Raw genomic sequence first — 20,298 nt, 5'->3', positions numbered from 1 at the left:
AGCCAGCACGGGAGTTCCCACCCATGACAAGGTCATGCGGGAGAGCCCTGACAGGCAAGGCGAGTCAGGACTCGAGGGGCCCCCTGGATCTGCCTGAGCATCTACCCCAAAACCAGAATCTGTCTGTTTTACTATTTTACGACTTTCACCAACTCCTCTGACATTAACGGGGGGCTATCCCCGACCACCTTTCTCTGAAGGAAATCAACTTAGAGCTCTAGTTAATAAGCCTCCTGGGCATAATAGGAGTGTTTCAATCCAAACCCCTCAGATGGCTCTCTAACTTGCCTGACAGGTTTATCCGGACTCCTACAGCTACCCATATGATTGTTTACAGTCTCCCAACCGCAAGAGGCACGGGAAGCTTAAGATATTCAAATAGTATAGAGCCTCTTCCGGAGTTAGAGATTATTAGAATAGAACTAGTAGAGGATTTCATTGTTGAGCTAATGCTTGCTGCCAAGTTTCCATATCACTTACCCACTGTGTCCCTGGGAGTCTATTAATTAATATAGTTGGTATATAGAAAAAATAGAAAAAATAAGTAGTGGCCTTGGTGTTAACAACAGTAGACCCTTGAGGTAATAAATTCTTTCCTTGCTACAGCCCACTGCACCTTTGCCCTTTGGGAATGCAACTTTATCTAGTGCTTTGGGAGAGTGGAGCCAAACTTTAGAAAAATTATTTTTAGAGAAAATCAGTTTTCTGGGTATCAGAACAAAGAGTCATAAAATGTTAATAGGCCTCCTGGCCAGAAGATGATGTAAATCACCTAAAGCATTTGTATCTGATAAGTTTGCAGAAAAGAAATCCTGGTCTCGATAAGGATCAAGGACTGCCGACTTTGCATGACTTTACACCCCCTATTATCCTCTATGCACAACTTAAGGTATATAAGCTCCCTTTGAAAATAAAGCTATGGGCCTTGCTCATCAGGCTTGGTCTCCCTGTGTCGGTCTTTCTTCCTTTTCTCTCCTTTTCTTCTCTGTTCTTCCTTCAGGATGACTGAATGGAGCGTGGGGGCTCTCTGAGACCACTTACCTGCCTAGGCTTCTAAGACCCACTCGAGAAGGTGCCTAAGGTGGGGCACCTTCAGCTTACGAGAGGGCGCCTGCGGCCTCCGTGGTCAGAACAAGTTCGGTGTCATGAACTTTATTGGTTTCCCATGTAAACCAGTCAGATCAAGCCTCTGTCTCTCCCCTTTTATCTATTCTTTCAGTCGCCAGCGCCGTCCTCCTGAGGATATCCCTGGATCCAACCGGGGCTGGACCCCGGTAGTCTAGTGGTTAAGAATCTGCCTGACAATGCATGGGACACAGGTTTGATTAGTTGCCCACTGGCTGCAGGCAACTGAGCCCATGCACCACAACTGCTGAGGCCAAGCTCTAGAGCACACGCTCGGCAATGAGACGCCCACACACCGCATCTAGAGAGTAGCCCGTGCTTGCTGCAACTGGAGAAAGCCGATGCACAGCAACAAAGACTCTTCACAGCCACAAATAAATAAACTTTTGTAAATCAATAAAATAAAACAGATAAGAATGTGTTGTGTACTACTTAATAGCAATACATTAAAAGAAATAGATCTAGAAGACATGTATTGGAGTCTGGAGACCTACCCTCTAGATCTGACGTGAGTCTCTATTTTATGTTTCTCAGGCGTGACTGGGGACTAGAAAAATTACTTCATGGTGGCCCAAGCTGAAACCTTTGATAAACTATTCCAGGAGAAGATGGCAGACCTTCCTCAAGATCTGTTCCCATGGAAATAATGATCAAAAACTTCTGGATCCTATATGGACAATGATCTTTGTTCTCCTGTCCTCATACATGTGAATGACTGGGAGTAATTGCATGAAACCTGTTGTCTCATCCTGGTGCCTCAATTGATTAAATCTCTGCATCTTTGAGGACCTGACTGTTAAAGTTATCAGAGTACCCCTCATTCACTCTGTGGTATCCCAGCTTTCAAAACATGTTTCTAGTGTTTCATCTCATTCACAAGAGTGGTCAAGAAATAACATAAGAATCATCGTTGTTGTTGTTCAGTCACTAAACTGTGTCCGACCCTTTGTGACCCCATGAATTGCAGCACGCAGGGTCCTCTGTCACCGACTTTCTGCGAGTTGGCTCAAATGCATGTCCATTGAGTCTGTGATGCAATCTAACCATCTCATCCTCTGATGCCCCTTCCTCCTTTTGCCCTCAATCTTTCCCAGCAGCTGAGTCTTTTCCAATGATCGGCTCTTCACATCAGGTGGTCAAAGTATTGGAGCTTCAATTCAGTATCAGTCTTCTAATGAGTATTCAGAGCTGATTTCCTTAGGATTGACTGGATTGATCTCCTTCTGTCCAAGGGACTCTCAAGAGTCTTCTGCAGCACAGAAGCACCACAATTCGAAAACATCAATTCTTTGGGGCTCAGCCTTCTTTATGGTCCAACTCTTACATCCGTAGAGTCAAAACTATGGGGTTTCTAGTAGTCCTATATGGATATGGTAGAGAAGCCCTGGATGGTCTTAATTTTAGCTGACTGAAGCCCACCAGGAAATAATAGCAATCTAGATGTTTCTTTAATTACTTCTGGAGTCAGTATTTCAGAAGCGGGCATTCTTCCTTTTGCTCATTGTGTGACTGTGGGAAGCCTTGAATCCTAGAGTCCTCCACTGGGTGATAGAATGTGGGACCTGTAAAATAACAATTGCTATTGTAGAATTTCAATGTGGCCAAAAAGAGAATTCTCTCAGCTCAGCCCCTAAAACCTGGAAGCATTTCATAAATTCTCAGTATGTTAATGATGAAATGGCAAATAAGAACTGGATTCTGCCGTGTAGTTAGGTATTTAAATTCACCCCCATACCTGTGAGTCTAAAGCAAGTTTTTGACTCTTTTGCTTAAAATGACAGATTTCAGGGACTTCCCTGGTGATCCAGCGATTAAAACTCTGTGCTTCCAATGCAGGGGGTGTGAGTCTGATCCCTGCACAGGGAACTAAGATCCCACAGGCGACACAGAGTGGTCAATAATAATAATAATAAATTTCTTTTAAAATTAGGTTCCTATTAAAAAAAAAAAAACTAAGAGATTTTGGTCCATGGTATCTCAATTTCCCTCTAGCTTATGATCACTACATCTATTTATTTAGTTTTATTTTGATTTTTTAAGGGCTTCACTGATAGCTCAATTGGTAAAGAACCCTCCTGCAATGCAGGAGAACCCTGCTTGATTCTTGGGTCAGGAAGATCCCCTGGAGAAGGGATAGGCTACTCACTCCAGTATTGTGGCCTGGAGAATTCCATGGACTGTGTAGCCCATGGGGTCACAAAGAGTTGGACATGACTGAGCAACTTTTTTTAATTTTTAATTTTCTTCAAATTTAGGGAAATCTTGCAAGAAATACACACAAAATCCTTGTACATAATTCACACAGATTTACCAACAGTTATCTTTTGCAACATTTACTAGAATATGCTCTCATTTCTTTCACTCTCATATACAAGATAAACTTTTTCAGCTATTTGAGAGTAAGTTACAGAAATCCTTTCCTTTTATCCCTCAAAACTTCAGTGTATGGAGCTTCTCTGGTGGCTCAGTGGTTAAGAATCCACTTGTCAATGCAGAAGACATTGATTCCATCCCTGGTCTGCAAATACCCCACATGTCACAGGGCAACTAAGCCCGTGCATCACGACTATTGAGCCTGTGCTCCAGAGCCTGGGAGCCACAACTACTGAAGCCCTCGGGCCCTAGAGCCCATGCTCCGCAACAAGAGAAGCCACAGCAAGGAGAAACCTGCTCACTGCAACTAGAGAAAAAGCCTGGGCAGCAACTAAGACCCAGCAGAGTCAAAAATAAGTACAATTATCTTTTAAAAATTTATTTTCTAAGATCAAAAATATTTCACTTGTAATCACACAAAAATGATAGAAGTCAGGGAGGTTTGTATTGATGCAGTGTTATTCTCTAATCCACAGTGTGCATTCAAATGTGGTCAACTGTCCCAATAATAAAATCATAGCATTTTCTCTGGTTGAGGAGTCAATCCAGGATTTAGTTTACATTCTCCTCTATCTGGAGCATATCCTCAGCTTTGTCTTTTAGTAACAATTTGATCATTTAAATGGTTCCAGACAATGGTTTTAAAGACGAACCTCAGTTAGAGTTCACAGAATATGTTCTCATTAATACCTTCAGGTCTAGACTTCATGTTTTAAATATGCAGACATAAAAAGGAAGGAAGGTAAGGACTTCCCTGGGAGTCCAGTGGTTAAGACTCTGAGCTCCCAAAGCAAGGGGTACAGATTCAATCTCTGATCAGAGAACTAAGATCCCACATGTGGCATGGCCAAAACAATTTTTAAAAAAAGGAAGAAGGGGAGCGTACATTTACCATGGGTAAATCTAACGAACATTACTTCTGCCAGGTGATCAAAGTCAACATCAACAATGAGATGTCAGGTTGACAGTGAATACCCTCTAAATGTTGTGACTGTACTAGTATTTTACCTCCGTGGTCTTCTCTCCAATACCCAGAAACCCAGTCTAATTCGGAGAAAAACATTGGGCACACCCCAAGAGAGGGACCTTCTCCAAAATACCTGACCAGTAATCCTCAAAACTGTCAAAGTCATCAAAGACAAGGAAAGTCTGAGAAACTGTCACAGTGAAGAGAGACCTAAGGAGACGAAGATCCAAGGTAACGTAGAGTCTGGGATGGGATCTTGTACCAGAGAAAGGATATTAGGTAAAACTAAGGAAATCTGAATAAAGTGTGGACTATGAGAATTATTTACAATTTTCCTATACATCTAAAAGTGTTGAAAAAAATAGCAAAGCTTATTTAAAATATTTTTTTAGGATTTCCCTGGTGGTCCAGTGGTTAGGATTCTGCCTGCCAATGCCAGAGACACAGGTTCAATAACTGGTCCGGGAAGTTCCCACATGCCATGGAACAACCAAGCCCCTGTGGCTCATGTTCAGCCCAACCGCCTAGAGCCCAAGCTAGAAAAAGCCCACACACAGCCATGAAGCTCTACTGCAGCCAGTAAATAAGTAATTCTTAAAGATAGTTTTAGAACTAATATCCAGGAACGGGAATGCAAAAGTAGAAAGTCAAGAAACATCTGGAGTAACAGGCAAATTTGGCCTTGGAGTACAGAATGAAGCAGGGCAAAGGCCTTTGCTAAGCGAACACACTGGTCATAGCAAACACCCTCTTCCAACAACACAAGAGAAGACTCTACACATGGACATCACCAAATGGCCAACACCAAAATCAGGTTGGTTATATTCTTTGCAGCCAAAGGTGGAGAAGCTCTATACAGCCAGCAAAAACAAGACCGGGAACTGACTGTGGCTCCAATCATGAACTCCTTATTGCCAAATTCAGACTTAAATGGAAGAAAGTAGGGAAAACCACTAGACCATTCAGGTATCGCCTAAATCGAATCCCTTATGATTATACAGTGGAAGTGAGAAATACATTTAAGGGACTAGATCTTACAGACAGAGTGCCTGATGAACTATGGATGGAGGTCTGTGACATTGTATAGGAGACAGGGATAAAGACCATCCCCAAGGAAAACAAATGCAAAAAAGCAAAATGGCTGTCTGAGGAGGCCTTACAAATAGCTGTGTAAAGAAGAGAAGGGAAAAGCACAGGAGAAAAGGAAAGATATACCCATTTGTATGCAGAGTTCCAAAGAATAGCAAGGAGAGCCAAGAAAGCCTTCCTCAGTGATCAGTGCAAAGAAATAGAGGAAAACAATAAAATGGGAAAGACTAGAGATCTCTTCAAGAAAATTAGAGATACCAATGGAACATGTCATGTAAAGATGGGCTCAGCAAAGGACAGAAATGGTATGGACCCAACAGAAGCAGGAGATATTAAGGAGAGGAGGCAAGAATACACAGAAGGACTGTACAAAAAAGATCTTCACGACCCAGATAATCACAATGGTGTGATCACTCAGCTAGAGCCAGACATCCTGGAATGTAAAGTCAGGTGGGCCTTAGGAAGCATCACTACGGACAAAGCTAGTGGAGGTGATGAAATACCAATTGAACTATTTCAAATCCTAAAGGATGGTGCTGTGAAAGTGCTGCACTCAATATGCCAGCAAATTTGGAAAACTCAGCAGTGGCCACAGGCCTGGAAAAGGTCAGTTTTCATTCCAATCCCAAAGAAAGACAATGCCAAAGAATGCTCAAACTACTGCACAATTGCACTCATCTCACACACTAGTAAAGTAATGCTCCAAATTCTCCAAGCCAGGCTTCAGCGATACCTGAACCGTGAACTTCCAGATGTTCAAGCTGGTTTTAGAAAAGGCAGAGGAACCAGAGATCAAATTTTCAACATCTGCTGGATCATCGAAAAAGCAAGAGAGTTCCAGAAAAACATCTATTTCTGTTTTATTGACTATGCCAAAGTCTTTGCTGTGTGGATCACAATAAACTGTGAAAAACTGTGAAACAGATGGGAATACCAGACCACCTGACCTGATTCAGAAATCTGTATACAGGTCAGGAAGCAACAGTTCAAACTGAACATGGAACAACAGACTGGTTCCAAATAGGAAAAGGAGTATGTCAAGGCTGAATATTGTCAGCCTGCTTCTTTGACTTATATGCAGAGTACATCATGAGAAACGCTGGGCTGGAGGAAGCACAAGCTGGAATCAAGGTTGCCAGAAGAAATATCAATAACCTCGGATATACAGATGATACCACCCTTATAGCAGAAAGTAAAGAAGAACTCAAGAACTTCTTGAAAGTGAAAGAGGAGAGTGAAAAAGTTGGTAAAACTCAACATTCAGAAAACAAAGATCATGGCATCTGGCCCATCACTTCATGGCAAATAGATGGGGAAACAGTAAAAACTGTGGCTGACTTTATTTTTTTGAGCTTCAAAATCCCTGCAGATGGTGACTGCAGCCATGAAATTAAAAGACATTTATTCTTTGGAAGGAAAGTTATGACCAACCTAGACAGCATATTAAAAAGCAGGGACATTACTTTGCCAACAAAGGTCCGTCTTGTCAAGGCTATAGTTTTTTCCAGTAGTCATGTATGAATGTGAGAGTTGGACTATAAAGAAAGCTGAGTGCCAAAGAATTGATGCTTTTGAACTGTGGTGGTGTTGGAGAAGACTCTTGAGAGTCCCTTGGACTGCAAGGAGATCCAACCAGTCCATTCTAAAGGAGATCAGTCCTGAGTGTTCATTGGAAGGACCGATGCTGAAGCTGAAACCCCAATACTTTGGCCACCTGAGGAGAACTGACTCATCTGAAAAGACCCTGAAGCTGGGAAAGATTGAAGGCAGGAGGAGAAGGGGATGACAGAGGATGAGATGGTTAGATAGCATCACTGACTCAATTGAGATGAGTTTGAGTAAACTCCGGGAGTTGGTGATGGACAGGGTGGCCAGGTGAGCTGTGGTCCATAGGGTTGTGAAGAGTCAGAGACACCGAGCAACTGAACCGAAAGATACCCATTTTTAATTCACCTCATGTCTATACACTCCATCTTGTTACTAAACTCCTGGTTCCCACCCGTAATGTCAAACTCAGGTTACCCCCAGAATGTTCTCTGAATGACTTCACGGTTGCCCAATATTATCAATCTTTTGATCCTCTCTTTTTATGGACAGGAACACTCATCAACGACCTGGGAGAGATTAATGATTGTTCAGTGTTAACTACAAATGCATCTCCCAGTCCAACAATGACTACGGCTATAAGGCTCACAAGAGGTAGAAAGAGCTCATCGTCATGACAGGAAAGTGTGTGTGGTTTGAAGGGATACCCTTCCCAAGCCTGGATTACTCACCTGAACTCCTGAGAGAGGTGCAGGAGAGTTTCCTTGTTAAAGACGAAGATGTCTTACTGCTGACTTTCCCCAAATCAGGTAAGGAAGCAGGATCAGATACTGACAGGCTGTGGCTGTGGCCCTCATTCATTCAGTAGACAGGTGGAATGCTTTCTGTATGCTGACAATGCATTAGGGGAATAGAAATGTGCACTGATACCGCTGATGTCCAGAGAAAAGGATTGAGCCAGGCAGTTACACAGTCAGCTGAGTGCTCAGAGCAGGTAATCAAAGGCATCGGAGGAAACCATGGGAATGAAGCCTAAGGCAGATTCAGCTGTTTGTAGAGAGGAGTGGAAGAAGATGCAGAGTGAAGTCTGTAGAGGAAATGGGCTGCTGTTGCTTAGTCGCTCAGTACTGTCCGACTCTTTGTGAAAGCCCATGAACTGTAGCCCACCAGGCTCCTCTGTCCATGGGATTCTCCAGGTAAAAATTCTGGAGAGGGCTACCATCTCCGTCTCCAGGGGATCTTCCTGACCCAGTGATTGAACCTGGGTCCCCTGCATTGCAGGCAGATTCTTTGCCATTTGAGCCACCAGGCATATCTGTTATAGAAAATAGAGCAGTATTACTGCTCATGAACTTCACGGAAGATGAACTGGGAGAGAAGACAAAGCGGGAAATTGTTCCAAGCAGGCAGAAGTGTAAATGAGTATGACCACTAAGCATATGAAAACAGTAAAGCACTGGTCATTCTACTAAATTAACGAGGATTTCCATGTCAAGCAGACAGAAGGGAATTGATCGAGGGCTTCCCTGATGGTCTAGTCGTTAAGAATCTGCCTGCCAATGTAGGGGACACAGGTTTGATTAGTTGCCCACCAGATGCAGGTAACTGAGCCCATGCACCACAACCGCTGAGCCCAAGCTCTAGAGCACACGCTCGGCAACAAGAGAAGCCTGCACACCGCAACTAGAGAGTAGGCCCCAGTCAGTGCCACTGGAGAAAGCCTGTACACAGCAACAAAGATTCAGCACAGCCACAAATAGATAAACTTTGTAAAATAAAACATGTAAGGATGTGTCAGCCGTCTCAATAATAAAACGATAGCATCTTCTGTGACTCAGGATTCAATCTAGGATTTAGTCTACATTCTCCCTTCTCCTTTCTGTGGACCATATCCTCAGCTTTTCTTTTCTTAGGGTTCTATTTTTTAAATAACAATTTGATAATTTGAATGGTACGAGACAATTATTCTGTACAGCCTCCCCAATTAGAGTTTACACAATATGTTCTCATTCATACCTGCAGGTCTAGACTTCACGTTTTAAATATGCCCCCCAAAAAAGGAAGGAAGCAAGCAAGAGACTTCTCTGGTAGTCCAGTAGTTAAGACGCCAAGCTTCCAAATCAAGATGCAAAGAATTCAATCCCTAATCAGGGAACTAGGATGCCACATACCTCCTGGCATGGCCAAAAACAAACAAAAAAGAAAAAAGGAGAGAGAGTAAATTTACTGTGGGGAAATCTAACAAACATTAGCTCGGCCAAGTGATCAAGGTCAATGGTGAGTTGTCAGATTGATAGTGAAAGCCCTTGAAATGTTGGGGCTATAATAGTATTTCACCTCCATGATCATCATCTCCAAAACCCAGAAACCCAGTCTAATTATCAGAAGATCATGGAGTACACCCCAAGAGAGGGACCTTCTCCAAAATATCTGACCAGTCATCCTCAAAATTGTCAAGGTCATCAAAGACAAGGAAAGTCTGAGAAATTGTCACAACCAAGAGAGACCTACGGAGACATGAAGACCCAATGTAATGTCATGTCTTGGATGGGATCTTGGACCAGAGAAAGGATATTAGGTAAAAACTAACAAAATCTGAATAAAATATGGACTATCAGAATTCTTTATACTCTCTTTACTATTTTCCTATACTTCTAAAAATGTTGTACAAAATAATAATAAAGCTTATTTAAAATATTTTTTCAGGCTATGCTCGTGGTCCAGTGGTTAGGATCCTGCCTGCCAATGCAGGGACACAGGAAGTTTCCACATGCCATGGGCCAACTGAGCCCCTGTGCCACATATTCAGCCCAGCTGCCTAGAGCCAGTGCTCCGCAACAAGAGCGTAACCCCTGCCGGCTGCGACTAGAGAAAGCCCGCGCACGGCAATGAAGACTCACAGCAGCCAAAAAAATAAATATATAAATTTTAAAAAACAACACTTATCAAAGTGATTCATTAAAAAAAGAATAAACTAAATGGATTTTCTTAATTCGCCACGTCTGCACCCTCCGTCTTGTTACTAAACTCCTGGTTTCCTCCCATGACGCCAAACTCAGGTTAATCCAGAATGTTCTCTGAACGACTTCCAAATATTGTCAGTCTTGTGACCCTCTCTTTGCATCAGTAGGCACAGTCCTCAGTGAACTGGGAAAGATTAATGATTGTTTGATGTTGATTATAAAATGGATCTCCCAGTCCAACAGTGACTATGCTGAGGCTGAAACACCCACGAGAGATACAAAGATCTCATTGTCGTGACAGGAGAGTGTGTGTGGTTTGAAGGGATACCCTTCCCGAGCATGGAATTCCCATCTGAACACCTGAGAGAGGTGCAGGAGGATTTTATTATTAAAGATGAGGATGTCTTACTGCTGACTTACCCCCAATCAGGTAAGGAAGCAGGACCAGATGCTGAGAAAGGCTTCCTCATTCATTCAGCAGACAGGTGGGACTTCTGTATGCCGACAATGCGTTGGGGGAATAGAAACGTGCACTGATACCGCTGAAGAGCTGACTCATTGGAAATGACCCTGACGTTGGGAAAGATTGAGGGCAGGAGGAGAAGGGGGCAACAGAGGATGAGATGATTGGATGGCTCCACTGACTCAATGGACATGAGTTTGAGCAAACTCTGGGGCGTAGTTGAGGACAGGGAAGACTGGCGTGCTGCAGTACACAGGGTCACGAAGAGTCAGACATGATGAAACAACTCAACAGCAACAGCCACTGGCTTTCAGAGAAAAGGATCTAGATAGGCAGTTACACAATAAGCTGAGTGCTCAGAGGGATAACCTAAGGCATCAGGGGAACCCACGGGAGTGAATCACAAGGCAGATTCAGGTGTTTGCAGAGAGGAGTGGAAGGAGATGGCTGGCCAGGGAAGTCTATAGAAGAAATGGGAGAGGGAGGTAATTATTTGAGATGATGTCTATGTTAATTAGTTTGATTGTGGTGGTCATTTCACAATGGTGTTATTGTTGTTGTTTAGTTTATAAGTCATATCCAATTCTTTTGGAACCCCATGGACTGCAGCTCACCAGGCTCCTCTGTCTTTGGGATTCTCCAGGCAAGAATACTGGAATGGGTTGTCATTTCCTTCTCCAGCGGATCTTCCCTACCCAGGGATCGAACCTCCTATATTGGCAGGTGGATTCTTCACCACTGAGCCACCGTGAATCCCTCACAATGTGTACATATATCAAATTAACATGTATACCTTAAAGATATACATTTTTTCCCAAGAAATTTGATTTTTACCTTTTGATTATTATCACTTATTTTTGGCCGTGCTGGATCTCCACGGCTGAGTGGGCTGCTCTCTGGCTGCGGCGGGCAGCTTCTCCTGTTGTGGTGCACAGACTGCAGAGCTGCAGTGGGTGGAGCGTGCGGCTCAGTCACTGTGGTGCACGTGCTTAGTTGCCCTTAGCAGGTGGAATCCTCCTGGACCAAGGATGGAACCCGTGTCCCCTGCATTGGCAGGCAGATTCTTAGCCACCAGGGCAGGCCTACATTCTTTTTCTTTTCTCTTTAAACCATATTTATTTTCCTTGATATTTATATATATCATACTTTAAAAACACATCATATGCATTTCTATGTAAAGTATATCTTCATTCTATTTCTCTTAACATTTCTGCTTTGTATTAAAGAGACCATAAGCTCCCTGCTAGCAAGAACAAGGCTTATCAAGTTACTTGTATAATATAATGGGGCAATGGAGAGTTTCGTATTGCCAGGTTGACCCTACTGTTTTTGAATTGACAATGTTAAATTTATACATTTTTATTTGTTAGTTATAATCAATGGGGGAGGGCAGGGAGTAAAACACAATTATCTCAGCGAAAAACAAAAAAGTAGAAGAAATGATATCTATATTGAGATGAAAGGAATGAATGTGAAATTATTTTGTGAAAAGGGATAGTTTCTGATAAAGGTATCAGCGTGGATTGGGGTCAGGAATTGGAAAAAAGCCTGACAAATCCAAGGGACAACAAGGATGTGAATCATATATCTGTGAGGGGTGGGGTCGTTGAGGGACTGTGATTAGGCAAGAAGGAAGGCTGATGACTTTAGAAGTGGTGTGGTAGGGAAAAATCAAGGGCAATGGGAACATAACGTATCACAGGATTTAATAAATAACCAAACGGTGGAAGTAACCCAAATGTGCGCTGACAGATGAAACAAAATGTAGTAGCTACATATAATAGAACACTATTCAACTTAAAAAGGAATGAGTTCTGACTCAGGCGACAACATGGATAAACTATGAAGACATTACCCTGAGTGAAATAGGTGAGATTCCACACTTATTTCCACATAAATGAGATTCCACACTGTATGATTCCACATAAATGAGGTTATCAGAAACCAAAAGTAGAATAGTTGGTAGAGACTGGCAGGGACTGGAAAGAGGAGCAAATGGAAAGTTGTTACATAATGGGTCCAAAGTTTCGGTTTTGCCAGATGAGAAAGTTCTGGAGGTTGGTTACACAACAGTGTAAATACACTTAGCCCAGCTGAAATGTACTCCTGAAAATGGTTAAGATGGTGCCTTGGATGATCTGTATACTTTATGAGAATTTTTAAGAGTCAGATTGAAATGGCTGACCAGAGAAGGAAATGGCAACCCACTCCAGTCTTCTTGCCTGGAGAATCTCCATGGACAGAGGTGTCTGGTGGGTACAGTCCATGAGGTGGCAAAGAGTTGGACATGACTGAGCGACTAAGCACAGAATGACTGACCATGATTTTCCTTTCTTTATCTAGGAATGAACTGGTTGATGGAAACTGTCTGCCTGATTCATTCTAAGGGGGATCCCAAGTGGATCCAATCTGTGCCCATTTGGGAGCGCTCCCCTTGGGTAGAGCTTGCAGTGGGTATAATCTACTAAAAGATAAGGAAGGCCCACGTTTCATCACTTCTCACCTCTTTGTCCAACTCTTCCCCAGGTCTTTCTTCAAGTCCAAGGCCAAGGTCAGTGCACATAGTCAAGATAGCCTTGATCAATACTCATTAAACTTTAACTTACCAATGGCACCCCACTCCAGTACTCTTGCCTGGAAAATCCCATGGACGGAGGAGCCTGGTGGGCTGCAGTCCATGGGGTCGTGAAGAGTTGGACACGACTGAGCGACTTCACTTTCACTTTTCACTTTCCTGCATTGGAGAAGGAAATGGCAACCCACTCCAGTGTTCTTGCCTGGAGAATCCCAGGGATGGGGGAGCCTGGTGGCTGCCGTCTCTGGGGTCACACAGAGTCAGACATGACTGAAGTGACTTAGCAGCAGCAGCAGCAACCAGTTGAAGATCTGATTGAAATGCAATTGTATTCAGTAGGTATGTGCTAGTCCTGAGATTCTGCTTGTACACACCATAGCCATACTAAGTACAAAGCTACAGATCATTCCAGGGGTTCTATTAACCAAATGTAAACCAGAGACAAAGAGAAACCATAATGCCCAAACCTTAGAAAACCACGTTAAAGCCTAACTAGAATTCATAACTGTATTATACCCTACATAACACTCCTTTGAGAAAGACTGTTCAATCGACCGCACAATTGCACTCATTTCACATGCTAGTAAAGTAATGCTCAAAGTTCTCCAAGCCAGGGGTCAACAGTATGTGAACCGAGGACTTCCCAATGTTCGAGCTGGATTTAGAAAAGGCAGATAAACCAGAGATCAAAGTACCAACATCGATTGGATCATAGGAAAACCAAGAGAATTCCAGGAACACATCTACTTCTGCCTCATGGACTACACTAAAGCCTTTGACTGTGTGGATACAACAAACTGTGAAGTTCTAAAGAGCCTCTTGATGAAAGTGAAAGAGGAGAGTGAAACAGTTGGCTTAAAGCTCAACATTCAGAAAACTAAGATCATGGCATTTGATCCCATCACTTACTGGCAAATAGATGGGGAAACAGTAGAAACAGTGGCTGACTTTCTTTTAGGGGGCTCCAAAATCACTGCAGATGGTGACTGCAGCCATGAAATTAAAAGACGCTTACTCCTTGGAAGGAAAGTTATGACCAATCTAGACAGCATATTAAAAACCAGAGACATTACTTTGCCAACAGAGTTCTGCCTAGTCAAGGCTCTGATTTTTCCAGTAGTCATGTACAGATGTGAGAGTTGGACTATAAAGAAAGCTGAGTGCCGAAGAATTGATGCTTTTGAAATGTGTTGTTGGAGAAGACTCTTGAGAGTCCCTTGGACTGCAAAGAAATTCAAACAGTCCGTCCTAAAGGAGATCAGTCCTGGGTGTTCATCGGAAGGACTGATGCTGAAGCTGAAACTCCAATACTTTGGCCACCTGAGGAGAACTGACTCATTGGAAAAGACCCTGATGCTGGGAAAGATTTAGGGTAGGAGGAGAAGGGGATGACAGAGGATGAGATAGTTGGATGGCATCACCGACTCAATGGACATGAGTTTGGGTGGACTCCCGGAATTGTTGATGGACAGGGAGGCCTGGCGTGCTGCGGTCCATGGGGTCACAAAGAGTTGGACATGACTGAGCAAGTGAATGACTGAAATGAAGTGATGCTTGGAGCTGTTGCAGTATTAGTATTAGTAATAGTAATCTTATCAGTATTAGGACCAGAGTCATACACCAAGGATGGAAAAGCATAAACAGAGAAGGATTCTGGGTCACAGATGATCTCTCAGTATGCTGAACTAGTCTGGGCTGCCCACCTCTAGGTTTCCTCTCACATGAGATAACTAAGTCTCTACTTTTTAAAGTCATTACTACTTGCAGTCAAATGCAATTTCTAAGAGACACACCCTCTTCCGAGTCAAGTAGAAAACCTCAGTTTCTTCATCACTTCCCATAGTTACTCCTCATCACTAATCAATCACCAAGCACTATTGAGTTTACTTCTCTGGGGAAAAAACAAAAAGCCATGATAAACCAGATTTTAGGTTTTACTGGAAACAGGAAAACCACCCAGGTATGTCAGCTATGCACAGTGATACTTTATGGTATTAGTAAATCACATGTGGACTTGGTAGGAAGTTGTAAAAAAAATAGACTCAAGCTGTAAAAGAGTAAATAGCTACAGTTTTTTTTTTGCTAGAAAGTGTTAAGGTCCTTTCCAGGACTGATGCTGAAGCTGAAACTCCAATACTGTGGCCACCTGAGGAGAACTGACTCATCTGAAAAGACCCTGATGCTGGGAAAGATTGAAGGGGGAATGAGAAGGGGATGACAGAGGATGAGATGGTTGGATGGTATCATCGAATCAATGGACATGAGTTTGGGTAAACTCCAGGAATTGGTGAGGGACAGGGAGGCCTGGCATGCTACAGTCCGTGGGGTCACAAAGAGTCGCACATGACTGAGCGACTCAACTGACTGAACTGAACCCTTAAAATACAATTGCTATTATACATTTTCAATGTGGCCAATATGAGAATTCTCTCAGCCCAGTCCTTAAAACCTGGAAGCATTTCATAAATTCTCAGTATGTTAATGATGAAATGGCAAATAAGGACTGGATCTTCCCGAGCAGTTAGGTATTTAAATTCACCCCCATACCTGTGAGTCTAAAGCAAGTTCTTGACCCTTATGCTTAGAAAGAGAGATTTCAGGGACTTCCCTGGTGGTCCTGTGGTTAAAACTCTGTGCTTCCAATGCAGGAGTTGTGGGTTAGATCCTTGAGCAGGGAACTAAGATCCCACAGGCTACACAAAGTGGCCACAAAAAAAAAAAAAAGATTTCTTTAAAAATTAGGTCGGTATAAAAAAACAGTGTGAGAGATTTCAGTCCATGGTATCTCAATTTCCCTCCAGCTTATTATCACTACATCTATTTATGTAGTTTTTATTTTCATTTTTAATTATCTTCAAACTTAGGGAAATTTTGCAAGAAATACACACAAAATTCTTATACAAACTTCACACAGATTTACCATCACTAATGCTTTTGAACTGTGGTGCTGTAGAAGACTCTTGAGAGTCCCTTGGACTGCAAGGAGATCCAACCAGTCCATCCTAAAGGAGATCAGTCCTGGGTGTTCATTGGAGGGACTGATGTTGAAGCTGAAACTCCAGTACTTTGGCCACCTCGTGCGAAGAGTTGACTCATTGGAAAAGACCCTGATGCTGGGAGGGATCAGGGGCAGGAGGAGAAGGGGACAACAGAGGATGAGATGGCTGGACGGCATCACCGACTTGATGGACATGAGTTTGGGTAAACTCTGGGAGTTGATGATGGACAGCGAGGCCTGGCGTGCTGCGATTCATGGGGTTGCAAAGACTCTGACACTGAATGTTTTGCAACATTTGCTAGATTACGCTTTCATTTCTTTCACTCTAATATACAATATAAACTTTTTCAGCCATTTGACAGTAAGTTACAGAAATCCTTTGCTTTTATCCCTCAAAACTTCAGTGTATGAGATTTTTCTGGTGGCTCAGTGGTTAAGAATCCACCTGTCAATGCAAGAGACAGGGTTCCTCCCTGGTCTGGGAAGATCCCATATGTCCCAGAGCAACTAAGCCCGTGCGCCACGACTATTGAGCCAGTGCTCCAGAGCCCGAGAGCCACAACTACTGAAGCCCTCGGGCCCTAGAGCCCGTGCTCCGCAACAAGAGAAGCCACAGCAAGGAGAAACCTGCTCACCACAACTAGAGAAAAAGCCTGGGCAGCAACTAAGACCCAGCAGAGTTAAAAATAAACAAATACAATTATTTTTAAAAATTTTTATATTTTCTAAGATCAAGAATATTTCCTTTATAAACACAAAAGTGACAGAAATCAGGGAAATTAGTACTGATGCAATGTTATTATCTAATCCACAGTGTGCATTCAAATGTGGTCAACTGTCCCAATAATAAAATAATAGCATTTTCTGTGGTTTAGGAATCAATCCAGGATTTAGTTTACATTCTCCCTTCTAATTTCTTTGGACCATATTTTAGTTTTTCTTTTATTATGGTTGTTTTAAAATAACAATTTGATAATTTGAATGGTTCAGTTCAGTTCAGTCACTCAGTCGTGTCCAACTCTTTGCGACCCCATGAATCGCAGCACGCCAGGCCTCCCTGTCCATCACCAACTCCCGGAGTTCACTCAGACTCACATCCATCGAGTCAGTGATGCCATCCAGCCATCTCATCCTCTGACGTCCCCTTCTCCTCCACCCCCAATTTGAATGGTACCAGACAATCATTCGGAGAAGGCAATAGCACCCCACTCCAGTACTCTTGCCTGGAAAATCCCATGGGCGGAGGAGCCTGGTAGGCTGCAGTCCATGAGGTCGCTAAGAGTGGGACACCACTGAGAGACTTCACTTTGGCTTTTTACTTAAATGCATTGGAGAAGGAAATGGCAACCCAATCCAGTATTCTTGCCTGGAGAATCCCGGGGACGAGGGAGCCTGGTGGGCTGCCGTCTATGGGGTCGCAGAGTCGGACACGACTGAAGCGATTTAGCAGCAGCAGACAATTATTTTTTAAAGATTCCTCAATTAGAGTTTACAGGAGATGTTCTCATTAATATCTTCAGGTCTAGACTTCATCTTTTAAATATGCCCACATAAAAGGAAGGAAGGTAAGGACTTCCTTGGCAGTCCAGTGGTTAAGACTCTGAGCTTCCAAAGCAAGGGTTATGGGTTCAATCTCTGATCAGAGAACTAAGCTCCCACGTGCCATTAGGCCTGGCCAGAAAAAATTTAAAAAAAAAAAAAAAAGGAAGAAGGTGAGAGTAAATTTACCATGGGGAAATCTCAGTTCAGTTCAGTTCATTTCAGTCACTCAGTCATGTCGGACACTTTGTGACCCCATGAATTGCAGCATGCCAGGCCTCCCTGTCCATCACCAACTCCCAGAATTCACTCAAACTCACATCCATCGAGTCGGTGATGCCATCCAGCCATCTCATCCTCTGTCATCTCCTTCTCTTCCTGCCCCTTATCCCTCCCAGCATCAGAGTCTTTTCCAATGAGTCAACTCTTCGCATGAGGTGGCCAAAGTACTGGAGTTTCAGCTTTAGCATCATTCCTTCCAAAGAATACCCAGGACTGATCTCCTTTAGAATGGACTGGTTGGATCTCCTTTAGAATGGACTGGTTGGATCTCCTTGCAGTCCAAGGGACTCTCAAGAGTCTTCTCCAACACTACAGTTCAAAGGCATCAATTCTTTGGCACTCAGCTTTCTTCACAGTTCAACTCTCACATCCATACATGACCACTGGAAAAACCATAGCCTTGACTAGATGGACCTTTGTTGGCAAAGTAATGTCTCTGCTTTTGAATATGCTATCTACATTGGTCATAACTTTCCTTCCAAGGACTAAGCGTCTTTTAATTTCATGGCTGCAGTCACCATCTGCAGTGATTTGGGAGCCCAGAAAAATAAAGTCTGACACTGTTTCCACTGTTTCCCCATCTATTTCCCATGAAGTGATGGGACCAGATGCCATGATCTTCGTTTTCTGAATGTTGAGCTTTAAGCCAACTTTTTCACTCTCCTCTTTCACTTTCATCAAGAGGCGGTTTAGTTCCTCTTCACTTTCTGCCACAGGGTGGTGTCATCTGCATATCTGAGGTTATTGATATTTCTTCTGGCAATCTTAATTCCAGCTTGTGCTTCTTCCAGCCCAGCGTTTCTCATGATGTACTCTGCATAGAAGTTAAATAAGCAGGGTGACAATATACAGCCTTGACGTACTCCTTTTCCTATTTGGAACCAGTCTGTTGCTCCATGTCCAGTTCTAATTGTTGCTTCTGACCTGCATATAGGTTTCTCAAGAGGCAGGTCAGGTGGTCTGGTATTCCCCTCTCTTTCAGAATTTTCCACAGTTTATCGTGATCCACACAGTTGAAGGTTTTGGCATAGTCAATAAAGCAGAAATAGATGTTTTTCTGGAACTCTCTTGCTTTTTCGATGATCCAGCGGATGTTGGCAATTTGATCTCTGGTTCCTCTGCCTTTTCTAAAACCAGCTTGAACATCTGGAAGTTCACGGTTCACGTACTGCTGAAGCCTGGCTTGGAGAATTTTGAACATTACTTTACTAGCGTGTGAGAGGAGTGCAATTGTGTGGTAATTTGAGCATTCTTTGGCATTGCCTTTCTTTGGGATTGGAATGAAAACTGACCTTTTCCAGTTCTGTGGCCACTGCTGAGTTTTCCAAATTTGCTGGCATATTGAGTGCAGCACTTTCACAGCATCGTCTTTCAGGATTTGAAATAGCTCAACTGGAATTCCATCACCTCCACTAGCTTTGTTCGTAGTGATGCTTCCTAAGGCCCACTTGACTTCACATTCCAGGATGTCTGGCTCTAGATGAGTGATCACACCATAGTGATTATCTGGGTTGTGAAGATCTTTTTTGTACAGTTCTTCTGTGTATTCTTGCCACCTCTTCTTAATATCTTCTGCTTCTGTTAGGTCCATACCATTTCTGTCCTTTATCGAGCATATCTTTGCATGAAATCTTCCCTTGGTATCTTTAATTTCCTTGAAGAGATCTCTAGTCCTTCCCATTCTGTTGTTTTCCTCTATTTGTTTGCATTGATCACTGAGGAAGGCTTTCTTGTCTCTCCTTGCTCTTCTTTGGAACTCTGCATTCAGATGCTTATATCTTTTCTTTTCTCCTTTGCTTTTCCCTTCTCTTCTTTTCACAGCTATTTGTAAGGCCTCCTCAGACAGCCATTTTTCTTTTTTGCATTTCTTTTCCATGGGGATGGTCTTGATCCCTGTCTCCTGTACAATGTCACGAACCTCCGTCCATAGTTCATCAGGCACTCTATCTATCAGATCTAGCCCCTTAAATCTATTTCTCACTTCCACTGTATAATCATAAAGCTAACAAACATTACTTCTGCCAGGTCATCAAAATCAACATCTAAAATGAGATGTCAGTGAAAGTGAAAGTCACTCAGCCCTGGCTGACTCTTTTGACCCCATGGAGTATAGAGTCCATGGAATTCTCCAGGCCAGAATACTGGAGTGGGTAGCCATTCACTTTTTCAGCGGATCTTCCCAACCCAGGGATCAAACCAAGGTCTCCTGCATTGCAGGTGGATTCTTTATCAACTGAGCTATGAGGGAAAGCCCCATGTGGCTCAGCTGGTAAAGCTCCACCTGCAACGTGGGGACCTGGGTTTGGTCCCTGGGTTCAGAAGATCCCCTGGAGAAGGGGAAAGCTACCCACTCCAGTATTCTGGTCTAGAGAATTCTAT

At 43.1% G+C, this 20,298-nt stretch overlaps 2 protein-coding genes across 7 annotated transcripts in view; both read left to right on the top strand.

The window, feature by feature from the left end:
* LOC104995597 (bile salt sulfotransferase-like) overlaps window positions 1–2,011 on the top strand; it is a 23,322-nt gene extending 21,311 nt beyond the window's left edge. For all 4 annotated transcript variants that reach the window (XR_826069.1, XR_826068.1, XM_010849533.1 and 1 more), the window contains one exon: window positions 1,660–2,011. Coding sequence is in view for 2 of the 4 variants with exons in the window: in XM_010849533.1 (XP_010847835.1) it covers window positions 1,660–1,676 (17 nt within the window). In the remaining 2 variants the exon portion in view is untranslated. The remainder of the gene's footprint in view (window positions 1–1,659) is intronic.
* LOC104995599 (bile salt sulfotransferase-like) overlaps window positions 1–20,298 on the top strand; it is a 43,729-nt gene that overhangs the window by 4,770 nt on the left and 18,661 nt on the right. Inside the window, exon 1 of one of the 3 annotated variants that reach the window (XM_010849537.1) lies at window positions 10,320–10,492. The exons of 1 other annotated variant lie outside the window; for it this stretch is intronic. In XM_010849537.1, coding sequence (XP_010847839.1) covers window positions 10,402–10,492 — 91 coding nt within the window. In that variant the 5' untranslated portion in view covers window positions 10,320–10,401. Of the gene's footprint in view, window positions 1–10,319; window positions 10,493–20,298 lie in introns of those variants that run through there. One more of the 3 variants, XM_010849534.1, reaches the window with a different exon arrangement.

Source organism: Bison bison, unplaced genomic scaffold, assembly GCF_000754665.1.
Source record: "Bison bison bison isolate TAMUID 2011002044 unplaced genomic scaffold, Bison_UMD1.0 scf7180017864285, whole genome shotgun sequence".
In the NCBI taxonomy this organism is placed as follows: domain Eukaryota; kingdom Metazoa; phylum Chordata; class Mammalia; order Artiodactyla; family Bovidae; genus Bison; species Bison bison.
The sequence above is the reverse complement of the archived record's forward strand: the minus strand, read 5'-3'. Positions and strand labels throughout refer to the sequence as shown.